The sequence below is a fragment of the Neodiprion virginianus genome, chromosome 4 (assembly GCF_021901495.1).
Source record: "Neodiprion virginianus isolate iyNeoVirg1 chromosome 4, iyNeoVirg1.1, whole genome shotgun sequence".
NCBI classification, from domain to species: Eukaryota; Metazoa; Arthropoda; class Insecta; order Hymenoptera; family Diprionidae; genus Neodiprion; species Neodiprion virginianus.
The window spans coordinates 34691724-34708025 of NC_060880.1; the positions used below are offsets into that span (position 1 = coordinate 34691724).

A 16302-nucleotide genomic window follows, 5' to 3' on the forward strand; every position below is an offset into this window, starting at 1 on the left:
TGGTACCATAATCGCAAAAATATTCATTCTGCAAAATCCAGATTCACTGAATCAACATTTTCGAACCAACACGGACTTTTGCTGATCCTTTTTGCTTCGCATAAGTATACAGACATCGCATGTATCAAGTCTGCGAAATGGGTTGAAAATACTCCGAAATTATCTATGTTTAATGTTTACGCCTTGAGGGGATAGCAGATATATTTTAACAATATTTTGTTATCGTAGCTTGACGCAGAGCAAAGATATATTGTGATCGAATGACGATAGACTCCAGAATAATGATTGTTGCTGATGTACGCTAGTGGAATACGTGACTGAAAATGTACCGACGGCAAAAGATAGAAGGAAAAACATAGTTATACAGAAACAATAAAAGTTAGAAAATAAGGAGAATAGAGAACGGCGTTCAACACAAACTCACGCGCACACCAGAATAATAATAACCGTACGAATAAGTAATGAAAATCAATTAATTACCGTGAGGCTAGACAATTACGTCACGACTTCTATGGCATTTGGTTTTCAATTCCTATTACGACGATGACGAACATTGGCTTATTCGCAATTGGGATAATCAAATTGAACATATATTTTTGTACCGAGTTATATAACAGACCTAGAAGAATTCAGAGTAACCGGCCCAAATCGAACAACCTGTTGATCACTAGTCCGCGCTGAAGTCTCTCGCATATTCTAAAATACTCTAGAAGTTTAAAATCCGTTTCCCCAACAACTCGTAAACACTTAAATTTTATTTAAATTTTTTGCACGAATTTCTTTTTCTTCTTTAAAAGGTTTGACGGAATAAGAGTGGGAAAATCGTATACAGACTTCCACAACGATCTCTGCAATTTTACGCAAGATATTTATGCACTTTTGTAAGTTATCGTCAAAATTCAGAGAAGTTGATAAAAATTTGTCTAAGCCCTGCAAAGTAGAATCGAAACAGGGAACCGAAAATTGGAATAATTTTGATCACGGTAATTTTTCTCCAATTTTTATGGGATCAATCGTCGCGCATTCACAGGGTTCAATAATGCACGGGGTATGAAAAGTACGTACGTACGGTTATATAGGTATGACGGAGGGATGAAAACACGGAAACTTACCTCCTCGTTGAGGTTGCTGACGAGAAGAACCGACGATGGCTGAGGGCTGCCGGGAACTCGAACGCCAAGCCCTCCGGCGCCGAGGGTGAAACCACCGAGTCCTGCGAGGCCGCCGGCCGCCGCGACGCCGTTGTAAGGACCCGTAAGAGGCGACGCCAAGCCGTGCATGGCGGCGAACGGGGAGGCGAGGACGCTCGGGGCTCCTGCAAACACATCTGCTTCGTAAAAAAGCAACACTTGCGATTATTTGCGAGGTTTTGGTTCGGCAAAAGCCTCTTCGAAGTTTCCCGAATCACCACGGCGATCGGCAGGAAGGAACAATGCGGGTGATTTTGGATTTGGATGTGAGAAAATCGTCCCAAAAGATAACGGAAAATTTATAATTTCGACGGAGCACCGAAACAAACATTCCGGAGTATGGCCAGGTGAGACAATATGGCGTCGCATATAGGGTTAAGAGTCGGTCATTATTCGGGTGAATTACGTTGATATTAACGCTCAGAATACTTCGTGCACGCTACGGGACGTTAATCTTGTCGAGCAGAGTCGTTGAATGTAAAAATTTATGGCAAGAAATGACTTTTAAAATCAAATACGAGCAATGGTTGTAGTGCGTTTTCCGCCGCCATGCGGCGCCACGGGATATTCCGTTTTTAATATCAGGATGAAAAAACTATATCTCACCCGGCTATCTTGCTAAGGATATTTCGTGCAAGCTGCTGGACGTTAATTTCGCCAAACAGAGTCGATGAAAGTGAAAATTTGGGGCAAAGAAAGACGTTTAAAATAAAATACGAGCAACGTTTGTAGTTCATTTTCCTCCGGTATGGTTCGCCACACGATACTCCGTCTTCCACATGATGAAAAACTATATCTCACCTGGCAATCTTGCGCGTGGCTGCGTCCCCGCGGCTCCGAGAAGAAGCTGTGGCAAAAGTTCACCCCCGAGGGCGAGGGAAGCGGCATCGAGGTTGGCGTCACCAGTCGGTAATGTAGGGTTGGTGTAGTCCCTGGATTTATCGTTATTGTACTTGACGTTGAGACTCTGCATTTTGCTGTAATCGATCCTCAGGGTGCAGCATGAGTTGTAGATGTTCTGGCCATCGAGTGACTGAAAAAACAAAAAAAAAAAAAAAACGAAATCAGAGGTCGGTTGACATTTTGCCGGGAGGTTTGAAAAGCCGGCGATAATAAGTTCACGTGGGTGGCGGCAGTCCGCTGGTTGTTTGGATTTCATTATTAAAACAAACCCCAGGGTTCGTGCAACCTTCGTATTTTCCACCTTACACTTTAAACGTAAAATTCACCAAAGTCCGAAGTAACGTACGGGTTTGTTTGACTTGCGTTTCGCCCCGTGCGTGCTCTCCGCATTTTATCACGGAAAATTTTGATTACACTACGCGGAACCGGCCCGACTTCCATGCAACCCTATTTACCGCTTAAATGAATTACGGATTCTGTTATTATACCTTATACCTCGAGGGAACTCCCAAGGGAAGAAAGAGGAGCTTCGAATTGTTACGTCACCTCGCCAAGTATATCAGGCATGAAACGGTCACTGCCTTCTTCGTTATATGATAATTCGCATGAGCGAATTCCTGCTTATGCGCGTATTTTTCCGTTCTCAACATTCTACGCGAATATTCAAGCGGATCGACCAACGAGAGAGTCTTTGGTATAATATTTTCGTGCCGGTAGGTACGGGGTAAAAGTTAAGAAACCTCGAGTATTAATAACGATGTACGAGAGGGTAACGTATACAGGCTGGCGAGGTGTGGTAATAGATACGCGTAATTCGTCACCGGTTGAAGACTAGCGACGGTAATAAGCACGCGATAAAATTAATTACAGAAATTGCACAGTTTCACAAATTTCGAACGATATAGCCTAATTACGCTAATTAGAGACGTGAATAATCAATTAATTTGTACGCACGTGTATACGCGTACTATATTATGCAGGTATATTTTATCATCAGCATGCACATCCGCCTTCATCCTGCGCACGCGTATGGATTTTGAATCTGCAGGTGCAGATGCACAACTTTTATAATCCGGATATTAGCCACGAAACCAATGTAAAAAAAAAAAAAAAAAAATTCTTGATAATATTTAAAATTATAGAGTTAAGGATTGGTGCTTTGCATGAAAAAATTTTATATGATTCATTCTTTTTCGTTTCTCTGCTTCGTGCACATGTAAAAATACTTTGCAAATTATAATATATTCATATGCATAAAGAAAAATTCTTTCATCCTATCCCCCACAGTCATCAAAAACGTGGAGTCGTAGTCCACACCGTTTGTTCGCTCGGCTCGCCTCGGAAGCCACGGGCGATTTGAACGTTATTATTCAGTTACCGCAGAGTCGGTGGTAGAGGGAAAAGTCGGAGGGGGCGGTAAGAAAAAGTTGTAACGAATTTAACAATATACGTATAATAAATCCATGTACCCAAAATAACTCGGGGAAATTTTTTTGCAAAGCGGGTTGTTCCAAACCCGGGTAACACAATGGGGCACAAAAACGGGTGGTTGAAAGAACAAGCCCTGCAAGTAAAGGAATTACGCCTCTCATCTCCCGCCGCAATTTCTCTGTTCTTCGGTTCTTTGTCTCGGGGAATTCTTTTCGCGTTATTAACTCATCGGCTTCGGACGAGTCGGCTCGCGATTGGAGCAAAGTTACGTGCGCGATTTTAGCCCGCAAGCTTAAATCTCCGAGGGTCGTTTGTACACCGGATGTATATAACGTACACACGCCTCTCTATCTGCAGTAAATACTTTTGCGGTAAGTTTCGCGCAAAATAACAATGCGCTCCATCTCGACAATGCGCGTGCACCCAGTTTTAGTCCCCCCATCGAAACCCGAAACGTGTTGTACATGTACAAAACTTTCATGCAACCGACAAAACTTTGTTCGACTGTTCTATAATTTCGCTGCTATGTTTCGTGCCTCGCTTGCCTTGCGTTTGTTGATTTGTTTTTGACTTCCGGTCTCCCGGATAATGGGTATAATAATGGTTAATAACGATAAGCTACATGCATGTGTGTTATATTGTATTAAACACAACGACGAAATCGCCCCTCCGGAAACGATATGTGCCGCGATATTCAATCTGGGTTGAAACGGACTTTTGTCTACTTTCCGCAGCAGGTACGCTTAATAGAGGGCGCCTTGAATTGAAGAGGAACTTTGCTGAAGCCGGCGAGAATTTGCTAGGTTTTTTTTTTTTGTATTTCTTAGTTCACGGGAGAACAAAATTAGTAAAAAAAAAAAAAGTATTCCTTATCCAGCTACACGGAGAGAGATTTTTTCAAATTCGCATAAATTTGCTTACGCTTCGATTAAAAATGTATGTAGTTTCCAATTACCCTTTATAACTATAGATTTTTCAAAAGAAATTTCTTCGTATAAGCAAGAACATACAGGTTTCATGTTTAAATACATATAATCGTTGATATCGATTTGGGTATGGGCAATTTAAAAAAAAAAATTTTTTTTATACAAATAACGAGATTTACTTACAAATTTAGCCGTTTGCGCTGCCACCATGTCCGGATACTGTATGAGCGCCTGGAAGGAGCCTGAAAAATAAATTTCATTTATGAACATGTGTAACATCATTTTCACATAAAGGAGCGTATAACGAACTGGATACTAATGTTAGGTCGGAGCTTGAAGTCCACTGTTCCACATTCATTCGTACACGTTAAATGTATAAATATCAAGGTAACAATGTGGCATTGTACTAGTCCCAGCGTAACAGCCTGAAGCATGCAACCTAGCCACTGTTGTTACGGTTGTAGCTCAGCAGAATTATACGAGAATTTACCTTTGTAAATGGGTCACAGTGGCCTGACGTGTATTATGTGTATATATATAAATAATCGTTGCTCGCAATCGCGGGAGCAGAGGATCATTAGCTATTAAACATAGAAATTGAAACTGAGACTGGCAAAAATATTCAAATTCGTATAAAATTGTCTTTACAGATATTAAAAATTGATCAATCGAATTTCGTCAAATTTTGTTTCTTCCTCTTACGATTAGTATCAGCCAAAATCCCCCCTCCGGAAATTTTTTAAATACCTGTCGTAAATCGTTTGAATTTGTGACTCTCGCATAAAGTTACTATGAAATTAAATTGTGTATGAAATAAATTGAAGGGTGGGTTTTGAATTTGCCCCTCGTGCTAGTTACGCGAGCAAGAAACACCCCCGCGTGTAACAAAACCGAAACTTAAACCACGGTCGCTGTTGGACTCTGGTCATTTCCTACAACTGTATGATTTCACCGCAGGCGAACGAGGAACTTATCGTCCATTATTATCGCGATGCCCGATCTCATTTCGGAAGGCTAAACTCGAGAAGTGGATTCTGGCATGGGGGTTTCGCTCTGCTGGGCTGCACTGGAACATTGAAACATCGAAACATCGAGGAGCCGGTGCAGCAGGCGAACAATACGCGTGTTTCGGAAGGGGTTGCTTCCGCACTCCACATCGCGCGGATATGAATTCCTACGAATTTTCAGTGTGCATCTACGACGAGCAGCCATGGAAACACCGAGCTACGATCGAGTTCGTTTTCACTTTCACGTTCTGACTCGTCCAAGAACTGTCAGTTTTTTTTTAGCATGTGTAAAAACGCGAATTTAATCCGTTAATAAGACAACAGTAGAAGTTTTCCGCGAAATTTGCACCCTCGTTTCATCCTCATCGAATCCTTTAATCGCAGATACCGAATCGATTCTGGGGATTTAAAATTTTGCAAGTTTAAATTTGGGCATGAATCGTGTAAAAAGTTTCACCGAAAATTTGGGGTCGATTTTTAAACCGTCCTTGAGAAGAAAGTCCTGCCGAAATTAAGCGGGGATGCAATACCGAAAGTGGTGGATGGGGTGAAATCTACGACGTAGCGTTCAAGTGAAAGACGTAGAGGGTAACGTTATGGTATCGGATTATAAATTTTTGTTTTTTGTACTTACTGTTCTTGGTAAAGGTGACGATTTTCAGAACCTTCCCGAAGCGTGTGAATATCTGTAACAGACAAGCGAAACAATGTACTTACTAAACAGCCATGTTATTGTTATTATTACAGAATAAATCACTCTTTAGCGAGATAATGAATTGGACGATGCGACAAGTTTGTACATAGTCGAGAGATTCAAAAAGACTCGGTATAGCGATTTGTAAGTTTGTTGAACACCGCGTGACGTATACGTATGTATAAAGTACCTACACAAGAGAAAAGATGGAAAAGGAGAAGATGAAGAAAATGGAAGAAAGAAATGAGAAAAACTCGGGGTATTTGAACGTAGCTTTAACGCTTTTGCGATTAATTTGACTCTCGGGAAAGTGCAGCGGCTCTGCACACAGAACGGCACAAGTAGAGAAAGAGAGAAATAGAGATAGAGGAGAGGAAGCTTGAAAGTTGTAAAAAAAACTTTGAAACGGACGTTTTAAATTTACGCTTTTACAGCGCGCTGCATTCTGAACATCGACCCCCACCCTACTCGACAATTACCGTAGACAATGAGCCCCCGTCTCTGAAACTCTGCAACTCTCTCACAGCATCCGCTTGCATGAAACATATTGCGTGCAGGTACACAAGAGTTTCGCGACGAGGACACGTTAATCCGTAGAATGAGAAATTAAATGTTCGTTCTTTGATACGTTCATTCGCCAATTAGCCGGAATATCGAATGCCGGAATCGGCGGAACCGAGTTTGCAATTAGGAAGTATAAAAAAAATTACAAAACCCGCAGGTTTGTAATACAAAAATGTTACTCATATACCCACGTTTGGGAGGGATTCAAATGCACTCTACCTCGTCAACGTGACTATTTTTCCCTAATGAAACAATATTGCTATACATAATTGTCAACTTTATCCGTCCGCGCGTACCTTCAATTAAAACAGTGTAATTGGAAGAACCGGATATTCAAATGCTGAATTTATTTCCCAATATTTTCCATATCCATTTACCGCATATATTCTATACACGGTCGTAAAACCGAGCGATCCACTCAGTTTTTGTTCGATTACCGATTTTTTTTCTTTTTTTTTTTTTTTCTTTCTAATATCAATCAATTACGTATTACATACGTTGCCTTTCTCCGTTGTCAACTTTACTCTTTTTCGGCACGTGTTGATCAAAGCGAAACATTGTCACGGGGAAAAGGTATTTCAAAAAAGAAAAAAGAAAATAACTACGGAAAAAAAGGATGCAAACGAATTGAATCCAGTGCGCGATTCTCCTAGGCAGTGCACGTTTCTCGCATAGAAACAGGGGCGGCATGGCAGGGCGCAGGGTGAGAGCTGTAATACGCAAATGGAGAGCAAATAAAATATTAGCGATATTCGCGGACCGGAGTGGAGCGCAGGTGGCTTCGAGGACGTGTGTGCACGCACAACGAACCACCGACGTGTGTATTTATACAGAAACTGGCGCCGCGAGGCACATTTTTCCAATTTGTGTATATAGGGATGATTTCCCACGAGGTTTCTTGCAAAAATAGCTATATCTTTAGCAGTAATAACCGCCGACCGAACCATTCGCAGAGCTCGAAACACGGATCGGGATGTGATGACACTCGGATCCGCGTCGCTTATTCCTCAATCACGACTCGATTTACATCCAGCCGAAGAAGGAGGAGGAGATAAATAAGAATGAGAAACCGCACGACGCTCTTTTTCTCCTGTTAATTCGGAGCCGATTCGCGAAATTCGTAATAAGGAGTTTTAAGTTTTTTTAGGAATTTAATTTGCTATAAGGATTTGCCAGCACTATCGAACAATGATCGATCGTCAGGATTGTGAGTTTATTCTAAAATTTTATCACTTTTTTCACAAAGATGACGGTGATACAAGTGACGGAGCTCAATGTATTTGGGGTGGGTAATGTTTTGCGATAATTTTTTTCGTTTGGCATAACCTCAATAACGTAGAATCGAAAAGACGAATAACGAAGCGTATAAATAAACTGAATTATCAGTCTAATCTACGTATTGATGAAAAAATCTTCTACAGGACAAAGTGATTGAAACAATTTGATGTACGTGAGAAAACGTTCGGTACAGGATAAAAAAGTTTCGAGTGTTGACAGATGTATAATATTTTACAGTATTACCAAAAAAAGTTCGTTCATAGAAATAAGAAGGAAGACCGTATCGATACTCTAAAAATAACGACAATCGAGTCGTTTTTATTTGAAAGTGCTAAAATTTGATGTTACACAATATCTCGGCCGATAAGATGCCGCGAGTAAAGTAAAGTGAAGATCCTGCCCAACCGAAAAGCATATTTCAGCTCTCTATAGCGATGTATCGCCGTTTCAGATGTGATAAAATTTCCGAATAAGGCCCCTGACTACAGAATTGCTCGGAAGACTGCAAGAGGGGGTGGAGGGGTTGGGCGAGATTCGCCGATAATCGAGCAATGCGAATTAATAACTACACAATAGCAATCAATAACGGTGATTACCATCCCGCCCCGGATAGGATAGGAAGGGCCTATCTCTAATCCCTTCACCCGGGTTACGAGCTCCATCTCCCGCGGGTCCAATAGCCCAATGACCATCGGCCAATCGCTGCAGCTCGCCTCGCTAACGATCCTCACTTTTTCACCCTTATAATACACATCCACTATCGCGCTTATTAATCCATTTATCGACGTGATTACCGCACGTTTTCACCTCCGGTTTAGCACTGCGCGACGCTCGGGCCGATATTGACCGTTACGCTTGTTCGTCCCTGTGCAGCGATTTCGTCGAAACTGCAAAAATTATACTTATACGCACGATTCGTCCCTGGCTATTTACGCCAGTGTTCAGGCTTCGTTCCGGCAATTGATTCAACTTTGCATACAAAATATGAAATTTAATATCAAAGTAATTTTCTTAGGCAAATTAGAAAAGTTTTTTCGTTGATAATTTATATCTTCAAGGTTCATTAGTGATTGTCGATGGGTTATTATTCTTTTCGCTGAAATTTTCATCATCAAATTAATATTGTCTGGAATATTTTGGTTTGCCCGAAAGAGCCTTGAATCGAATATATCCGGATGGAAACGATTCGGTAAACCAATTCGATCTCGAAAATGTTGACCATAAAATTTGATATTTAAAATTCCCCGAGTTTCACAAGGGTGAAAAGTTTCTAGAGCGAAAATTAATTGTTTTTTTCCAAGGCTGTTTCATATTTATAGAATCGCGTACGAATAGTGAATTATAGCCGATAAATTTTGCCTCAGAAAATAAGAGAAGATGCATTCGCTTCATAAATGGTAGGAAATCGCAAAACATCCGCACGTTTTCGGTTTCAGGGTGGCAATTACCATTGTCGGTTGAGCAATAGGTCGTGTAATAAAGTTTGAAAACAAAAGTACCAACCAGAAAAACAACAAAGAAGCTCCGATGTTAAGGAGGAGAATAAAGCGCGGAGCAAAGTCCGAGTTTGAAAAGAGGAGAACGTGAGCCGGGCGCAAAAATGAACAAAACCCGAAACATTAATCACGTGTTTCTGTTATTCTATGATTAATGGATCCCGGAGCTCGACTAGACACGACGTTGCGGTTAATGCTGCGGTGGGTTCGACCGTGCGGATTCTATTGTGTCTATTATAGTTTTCGCGTGAGGTTTACGCAACTTTGAAAACTTTAACCCAACGCCTGCAGACTGCAAGGTCGTCGGGCATCGCGGACATCTGATGGGTTTGAAATTCGCAAGCTTCGACGCAACAGGCTGTAATTAATTTTGAAATATGGCTGTTTCGAAACTTCGTAGGAACGAACATGTTCATATTTAGCGAATTCAACCCCTCGGAAGTGATTCGAACGTCGCAACGTCGTAATTATTTATTTTTCACAGTCTTCCTTTATCTCAGTGCTTAGAGTAACTTCAACCTCGTTAAATGTTTCAATTACTCTACCTAATATAAAAAGTTGAACCCGCCCTTTGGTATTAATTAAAAATTTGTCACAAAGTTCGTTTCAATCGGCGTACCCAACTCCACGGGTCTCCGGGATTTAAACAATTCAGGATCAGCTGTAGAATATCGGAGGATCCCCGAAGGCTTTCCGGATTTATTTCAATACGTTAACCCTCCAACTTCCGTCCCACCCCTCCGCGGTCGGCGATTTTGAACAAGGGGTATGAAAGACAAGCGAACACTCCACTCCTCTGACAAGGCAGGAAGTCCTCGATTCCTTATTTCTCTCAATTTTTTGCGCAATAACCGTCCGACGTCGTTAAGTTCCGCATGGCTTCGGTGAAAAACACTTATTCTTTGAGCTTTCAATTTTCCCGTGGACGTAAAATTTCGCGGCGACGTGTGCAGTGCGGTTATAACGTACATCAATAATAACTACGTACCACGCCGCTCCACGTGAGAGTTTTCCGCCCCTCCCCCGCCCCCGAAGCTCGAAGCTCGAAGCTCGAAGCCCGCGCCCCTCTATTACGCATTATGCCGTTATACTAGTGGAATATCGGCGTAAAATGTTGAGGCTTTTAACGTTTATGCCCCGTTCGCGTTGGTCGCCTGCATGATTCGCTTCGGCGCAACGCCCGTGCGACATAAACGGGGCGTAGTGGCCGCCCGGCACCTGGGACACCCTAAATCTCACCTTATTAAGGCTCCCATTGGGGCCACCCTCACCCTCCTCGTCTTCGGCTTCTCTACGTCGACTAAAACAAGCCGCGCGTCTCCTAGATCACCCGGATATTATTATACTCACTCTCCCGTACACTATCTTTGCATGATTCCTTCGTATTGCATTTTTTTTTTTTAAATTTTCTCCTCCGGCATTTGAAGGTACATTTCAGGGTGCTCAGATCCTTGTCGCTGTGAATAGATATTCAATATCATTCGATTAAATTAATCGCAATATAGACGAGAGGAAAATCTTGTCCGTTTGAAAAATATATTCAACGAATTTATCTACAATATCTACAAAAAAAATAAAATAAAAGCGTCGACCGTGGTGAACAAAAAAATTATTAATTTATAATACAAAGAGGGAGCTAGAAAAGCTCGGTTGTTCCGAATGTAAACGCAGCTCCTGCGTTTATGCGTGTTTAACATCGGGGGAAATGCCTGCGGGAACGCAAGAGTATTTGCCAGCTTTTAATAATAATTTTCATATTATGCAACTTTTTGCGGATTCGTGAAACAAATTAAAATCGAGGTATGTAGATAAATATAGTCAGAGTGCATATTATAATAAAAGAATACATTCGCGGCTGTACGAACAAATAAATTTACCCAAGTAGCTTATGCGATATACTAAAATGGTAATTGACATACCGTCGTTGTACAATAAAAATGCACTTTTTCAGAAACGAATTTTCACCTTTTTTTCTTTCCGAATCGCACGTTATTTATACCGAAAAATTATTGTTCATACGAATTTTAATTCCATAGCCACGTATAATGTATATATAATATAAGTTGTTTGTCGGATAGTTTTTTTTTTTTTTTTTGTTATTTTCTTCTCTTCTAGAAATAACTGATCGCTAGCAAAAATATAATGATAATTGTATTAAGGATAACGAGAAGCAAACGGAATGCGAAAGCGGTAGGAAATGAACGATTTGACGTAGGGTTTGAACGAGGAGCGATGCGGAGTACGGGATGATTCGAACTTGCTTCGCAAACTAACGCCTATAATCTTCTGCCTGATTAGCCGGTCGGCGGCCCCCGAGTATACCCAGGCTCTTGGGGCTTATTCAACTTACCCTCCCGAGTTCACTTACATCACGTTTATCCGTGTACATACACGTCTGTAGAACTGGATCGAAACTGAGGTTCGCGTGTCCTATACGCGCCATTTGAGCAGCTAGATCTTCTCCTGCGTGTGTACATACACCGCATACATATGTATAGGTTATACACTAGACACACACACACACACACACACACACACACACACACACACACACACACACACACACACACCGCACACTCGTTCGACGACGCTCCATTAACGGATTAGGTGCGAATTTTACTGCGGTTCTAGCTCAAGGCTTATGGATGGATTTGATGCTCATCTTTTTTCTCTCTATACCTGCTTTTCTTTTTTCGAAAAATGCTTACAAGAGCTTGCGGGCTTTAGAAACTTTTTCTATTTCCGTATACGGTGTAAATCGGTACAGAAATGAACGCGGAAATGTGTCGATCCCTTGACCAATCTGAGAGGGAACGTAAATATTTGAAAAAAAAAGATAGTAAAAATTCACGCTGGAGAATAATAATCGCACTTTTATCAAAATACCTATAGAACGTAACGCATGCGTATTACGGACACACTATATACGGACCGAAGATTTGTACCTATTCGATGTGCAAATCAACCGAACGTACAGAGTCTGGTAATTGGAAGCTGTCCATCTCAATGAACCTGCGAGTTGAAGAGGGGAGAAGTCCACTGCTTGCGTACAGTGGGAATCATAAATTTGTTCTTGACATTTCGATTCGAAATAATATTAATAGGTATAGATCTAGGAGAAACAGAGACACGAAGGTCTCTTCAAGCCGCTAATTATTTGTTTCGATCTATCTCAACAAATTCATGATTAGTTTGTCATAATTTAAAATAAAAATAATAATAATATCTGAAACAAAAATTATTTTTTTTGGCTAGTCATCCCCCATATGATACAGGCTCTGTTCACTGCGTAAGTCCGGATTTTTTAAACTTTCTATATTTTTCGTTTAACTCGAGTGCGTCAGGGGGAAAATGAAAATAATTAATGGGTCTTATAACTCAAGTGTCGTGAAGTTTAAAACCCTTGAAAGAAAAAGTTTATCCAGATTCTTTCTTTCTGATATCTGCTCTAATACTTAGGACGAGAGATTACAATCACCACGAGATGTTTTCACGTTGTGTGTAAATATAGATAAACTAAATATTATTTATACATGCACGAGACTGTGATAAGGAAGGCGAGAAGATAGTAGAAGACCAGAAAAATTACTTCAACTTTTCACTCTAGAGATAAAAATCAAATCGTAATAATAACAACCGTTGTATCACGAAGAAGTTGTGTTTGAATCGAGACGATTTTACATGAAAAAAAAAAACATCATTACGCGCTGTTCATTATTAAGTTTATTGATTATACATGGAAAGAGGAGAAAGAGAGAGAGAGAGAGAGAGAGATAGAAATGGAGGAAAAATAATACTTGAATGAAAATAGAATGATACGATAACTAGCGTGCGTGTGAGAAAGTTTCAAGATAGATTAGGTTCGAAAAAAAAAAAAAAAAGTAAAAAAATTACGAAATGTTGCGCGACGGGAGAAATATGTTTATCGTGGTTTTTTGTAACGAAGAGAAAAATGCGATTTTTCGGGTAATTTATTTTTTCTCTCTTCGCGCGTACAATACATTCGAGACCCGGCGCGTTGGTTAAACGATTATGAAACGTGTGTGTACGGTCATCACGAAGACACACACACGCGCACACTGGGCGTAATACACTGAAATATTCCGCTCGGTATGATAAATCGCAAAGTTTAACGGCGCAACTGTCTCTGTATGGGTATAATAAGGCACATATGCGAGGGTCACGATTGACCTCCGCAGGATAATGATCCAGTTAAAGACAAGAGGCCGTTTACGTGCGGGTATATTATATATAGACATACATAAATGCGGCGACGTAATCCAGTGGAGTGGAAAGCTCGTAGAATTACTTATAAATCGTACGTACATGTACGACAATATACATATTTATAGCGTACCGCGAGCTTTTACGGTTCACGTATAATGACAATAATAATATTAGGTGGAAAGTACGTCAATCGATGCCCCATAAACGCGGGATATAGCCACGTGTATTTCCGTTAAGTGTATCACCCGTTTGAAAAGGGCCACGTGAAAAAGACCTTTTCGCGCCTCGCGTATGTATGGATATAAAAACACTGCGGTGTGCGATCACTGTAAGAGTTGAGTGGGCGGATTTGTATAAAAATCGAACGGTGCTTCACGCGTGATGTTTCATCTTACAGCGACGAATTTCCGTGAATCACACGATGCGGTTGCGAAAATCTAAAAACTTGTTCCGAGCACTTTGAAAATGAGTTTCCGTGCGGTTAACTAGCGCTGTTGATCACTGAGGAAAGTTCGCTTTGTATAGATCGCGAAGGCGCGACAAGGGTAGAAACGCGGTCGAGTCAGTTGGACAGGTTAGATATTGCAGTAGTCATTAGGAAAGGGATATTTTCAACCCGAGTTCTGAGAGTGGTTTCGGGTCTGAGTTGAGTGACTTCTGAATTTTTAACCCTCGAATTAGCGCCGTTGAAAAGTGCTAAAGCAAACGGGAGAACCGCCTAAATGCAAGCCGTCCGTTGATGGGAGCGAAACCGTCTTGATTTTAAATTAACAAACCTTCCGGGGTACGAGTTGCATTGCCAATGTTTCGGTAGTGAGACGAAAGTTCTGCTAATGTACCGAAACTTTTACCAACCGTTGCCGTACTCACGATAAATCATTCAGTCAAAACTTCAAGTCGGTTGTTCCTTTACAAAGAGAGGAAAAACAATTGACATGTTTGGACAATTTTCATCACGGAAGGATAAGATGTCGTAAAAGCTTTCCAAGAACTTGTACAGCTACGAAGTGCAAATTTTCAAAAACTTTTCTAGGGAGTGATTTTTACAGAAATTTGAAAAAATATAAGGATGCGATAAAAGATAATATTCAAAAGTGATGCCGAATCAACCGTAAACGCTGTAAATCGTAACGATGATCAATGGCAGTTTAAAAATGTTTCGGGATCTGATTCGCCAATGATTTTTCAACGTCACTGCGTAGATACGTATTGCTTTTGGCCGGTACGTCATGACCCAAAAATCTATCGAACAGTCGACGTGTGCCGAAGGAAAAAGCGTTATTACTCACCTGATAAAGTATGTCCAGGGAAATCGGGTAGATCATGTGCTCGATGATGACCCTTAGAACGGTATTGGGTCCACCCTGAGTTTCTCCACCCTGACTCTGAGCACCCTGTCCTTGAGCCGCCTGAAGTGCGGCCTGAGCATTAGCGTTCTGCAACAGAAATAGGTTGGGCAAAATTACTCTTGAGTGAGGGTTGATCGGAAGCGAAAATTTATACCATAACATTTATTTTTACGGTTCTTTCGCTCGGCCGAACTAACGCCCCCGGAGGGCGATATCGGCGTGACGCGGCGAGCTGCACGCGATGATAAATAACGCCACCGGCACCCTTTCTCCTCACGGTCATACCTACGTAACAACGCATCCTCCGGCATACGGATAGGCAACGTTTTACTGCTGGAGAGAGCGAGAGAGAGAGAGAGAGAGAGAGAGAGAGAGAGAGACAAATTCCCGCGAACCGGGGAGGCTAAGTGTCTACGTGATCAGCGGCCCTCGATGAGGGATACTACAAACAAACAGCTGGTGAACATTCCCACCACCGACTATCTCACGCCACTTCCACTTCCATTCGGTGTTTGTTGGTAGGTATACATAACGCGGACGGATCCAGGATAGGATCACCCGTAACTGAGAGGATTTCGCCTTGTAACGACGTTTTCGCTGCTCGCGCTCAAGCGGCTTGAGAATCAATGGGCTTCGATGTGAGGATGAAAAGTTGAGAAAGGAGGGTAAATCAACCAGTGACAGTGAATAGGGTCGAAACATCCCTCGATACTGCGTGATGTGGTAGATGTTTTAATAACACACGATAAGTTTACAACTAAAACCTTAAAAATGATTCATCACTTTCCCTAAATTTTTATTTACGATTAGACGGTTCAACAGATTCTTCCTCAATGCAAACGTGAAATAGCTTGAAATTGGTATTTATATTTCTACGAAAAATTTAATCACCGTTTTTATCGTGAATTAGTTACGTTGCTTGAATACTGGGGGTTCGGAGTTGGCAAGAAGGAAGAAAAGGAGGAGGAGGAAGAAGAAGGTATTTCTGTATAGCAAACGACGACTAAGAGGGGTTAAGAAAGCACGGACCATTTGAATACCTGATTCCTCCCGCAACTCGACCGCGATATTCTCTCTTTCCCCGCCTCTCAATTCGTCCCAAGGAGGGATTCTACCGCCTGTTTGCCCGAGGAGGCCGCATCAATGAGTGCTTTGGCGGTAAGATGGGGTCTGGTGGATATTTAAATTGGTCGCATATTAAGCGTAAAAATGACGCCCCATTATACTTTATAAGTAA

General features: G+C 41.4%; 1 protein-coding gene across 7 annotated transcripts in view; it reads right to left on the minus strand.

The window, feature by feature from the left end:
* LOC124302987 (polypyrimidine tract-binding protein 1) overlaps nt 1–16302 on the minus strand; it is a 350109-nt gene that overhangs the window by 3962 nt on the left and 329845 nt on the right. For 6 of the 7 annotated variants that reach the window (XM_046759630.1, XM_046759627.1, XM_046759629.1 and 3 more), the window contains 5 exons: nt 15006–15152; nt 6092–6143; nt 4634–4692; nt 1992–2223; nt 1113–1327 (listed from right to left, as the gene is read on the minus strand). In XM_046759630.1, coding sequence (XP_046615586.1) covers nt 1113–1327; nt 1992–2223; nt 4634–4692; nt 6092–6143; nt 15006–15152 — 705 coding nt within the window. The remainder of the gene's footprint in view (nt 1–1112; nt 1328–1991; nt 2224–4633; nt 4693–6091; nt 6144–15005; nt 15153–16302) is intronic. The other variant, XM_046759628.1, reaches the window with a different exon arrangement.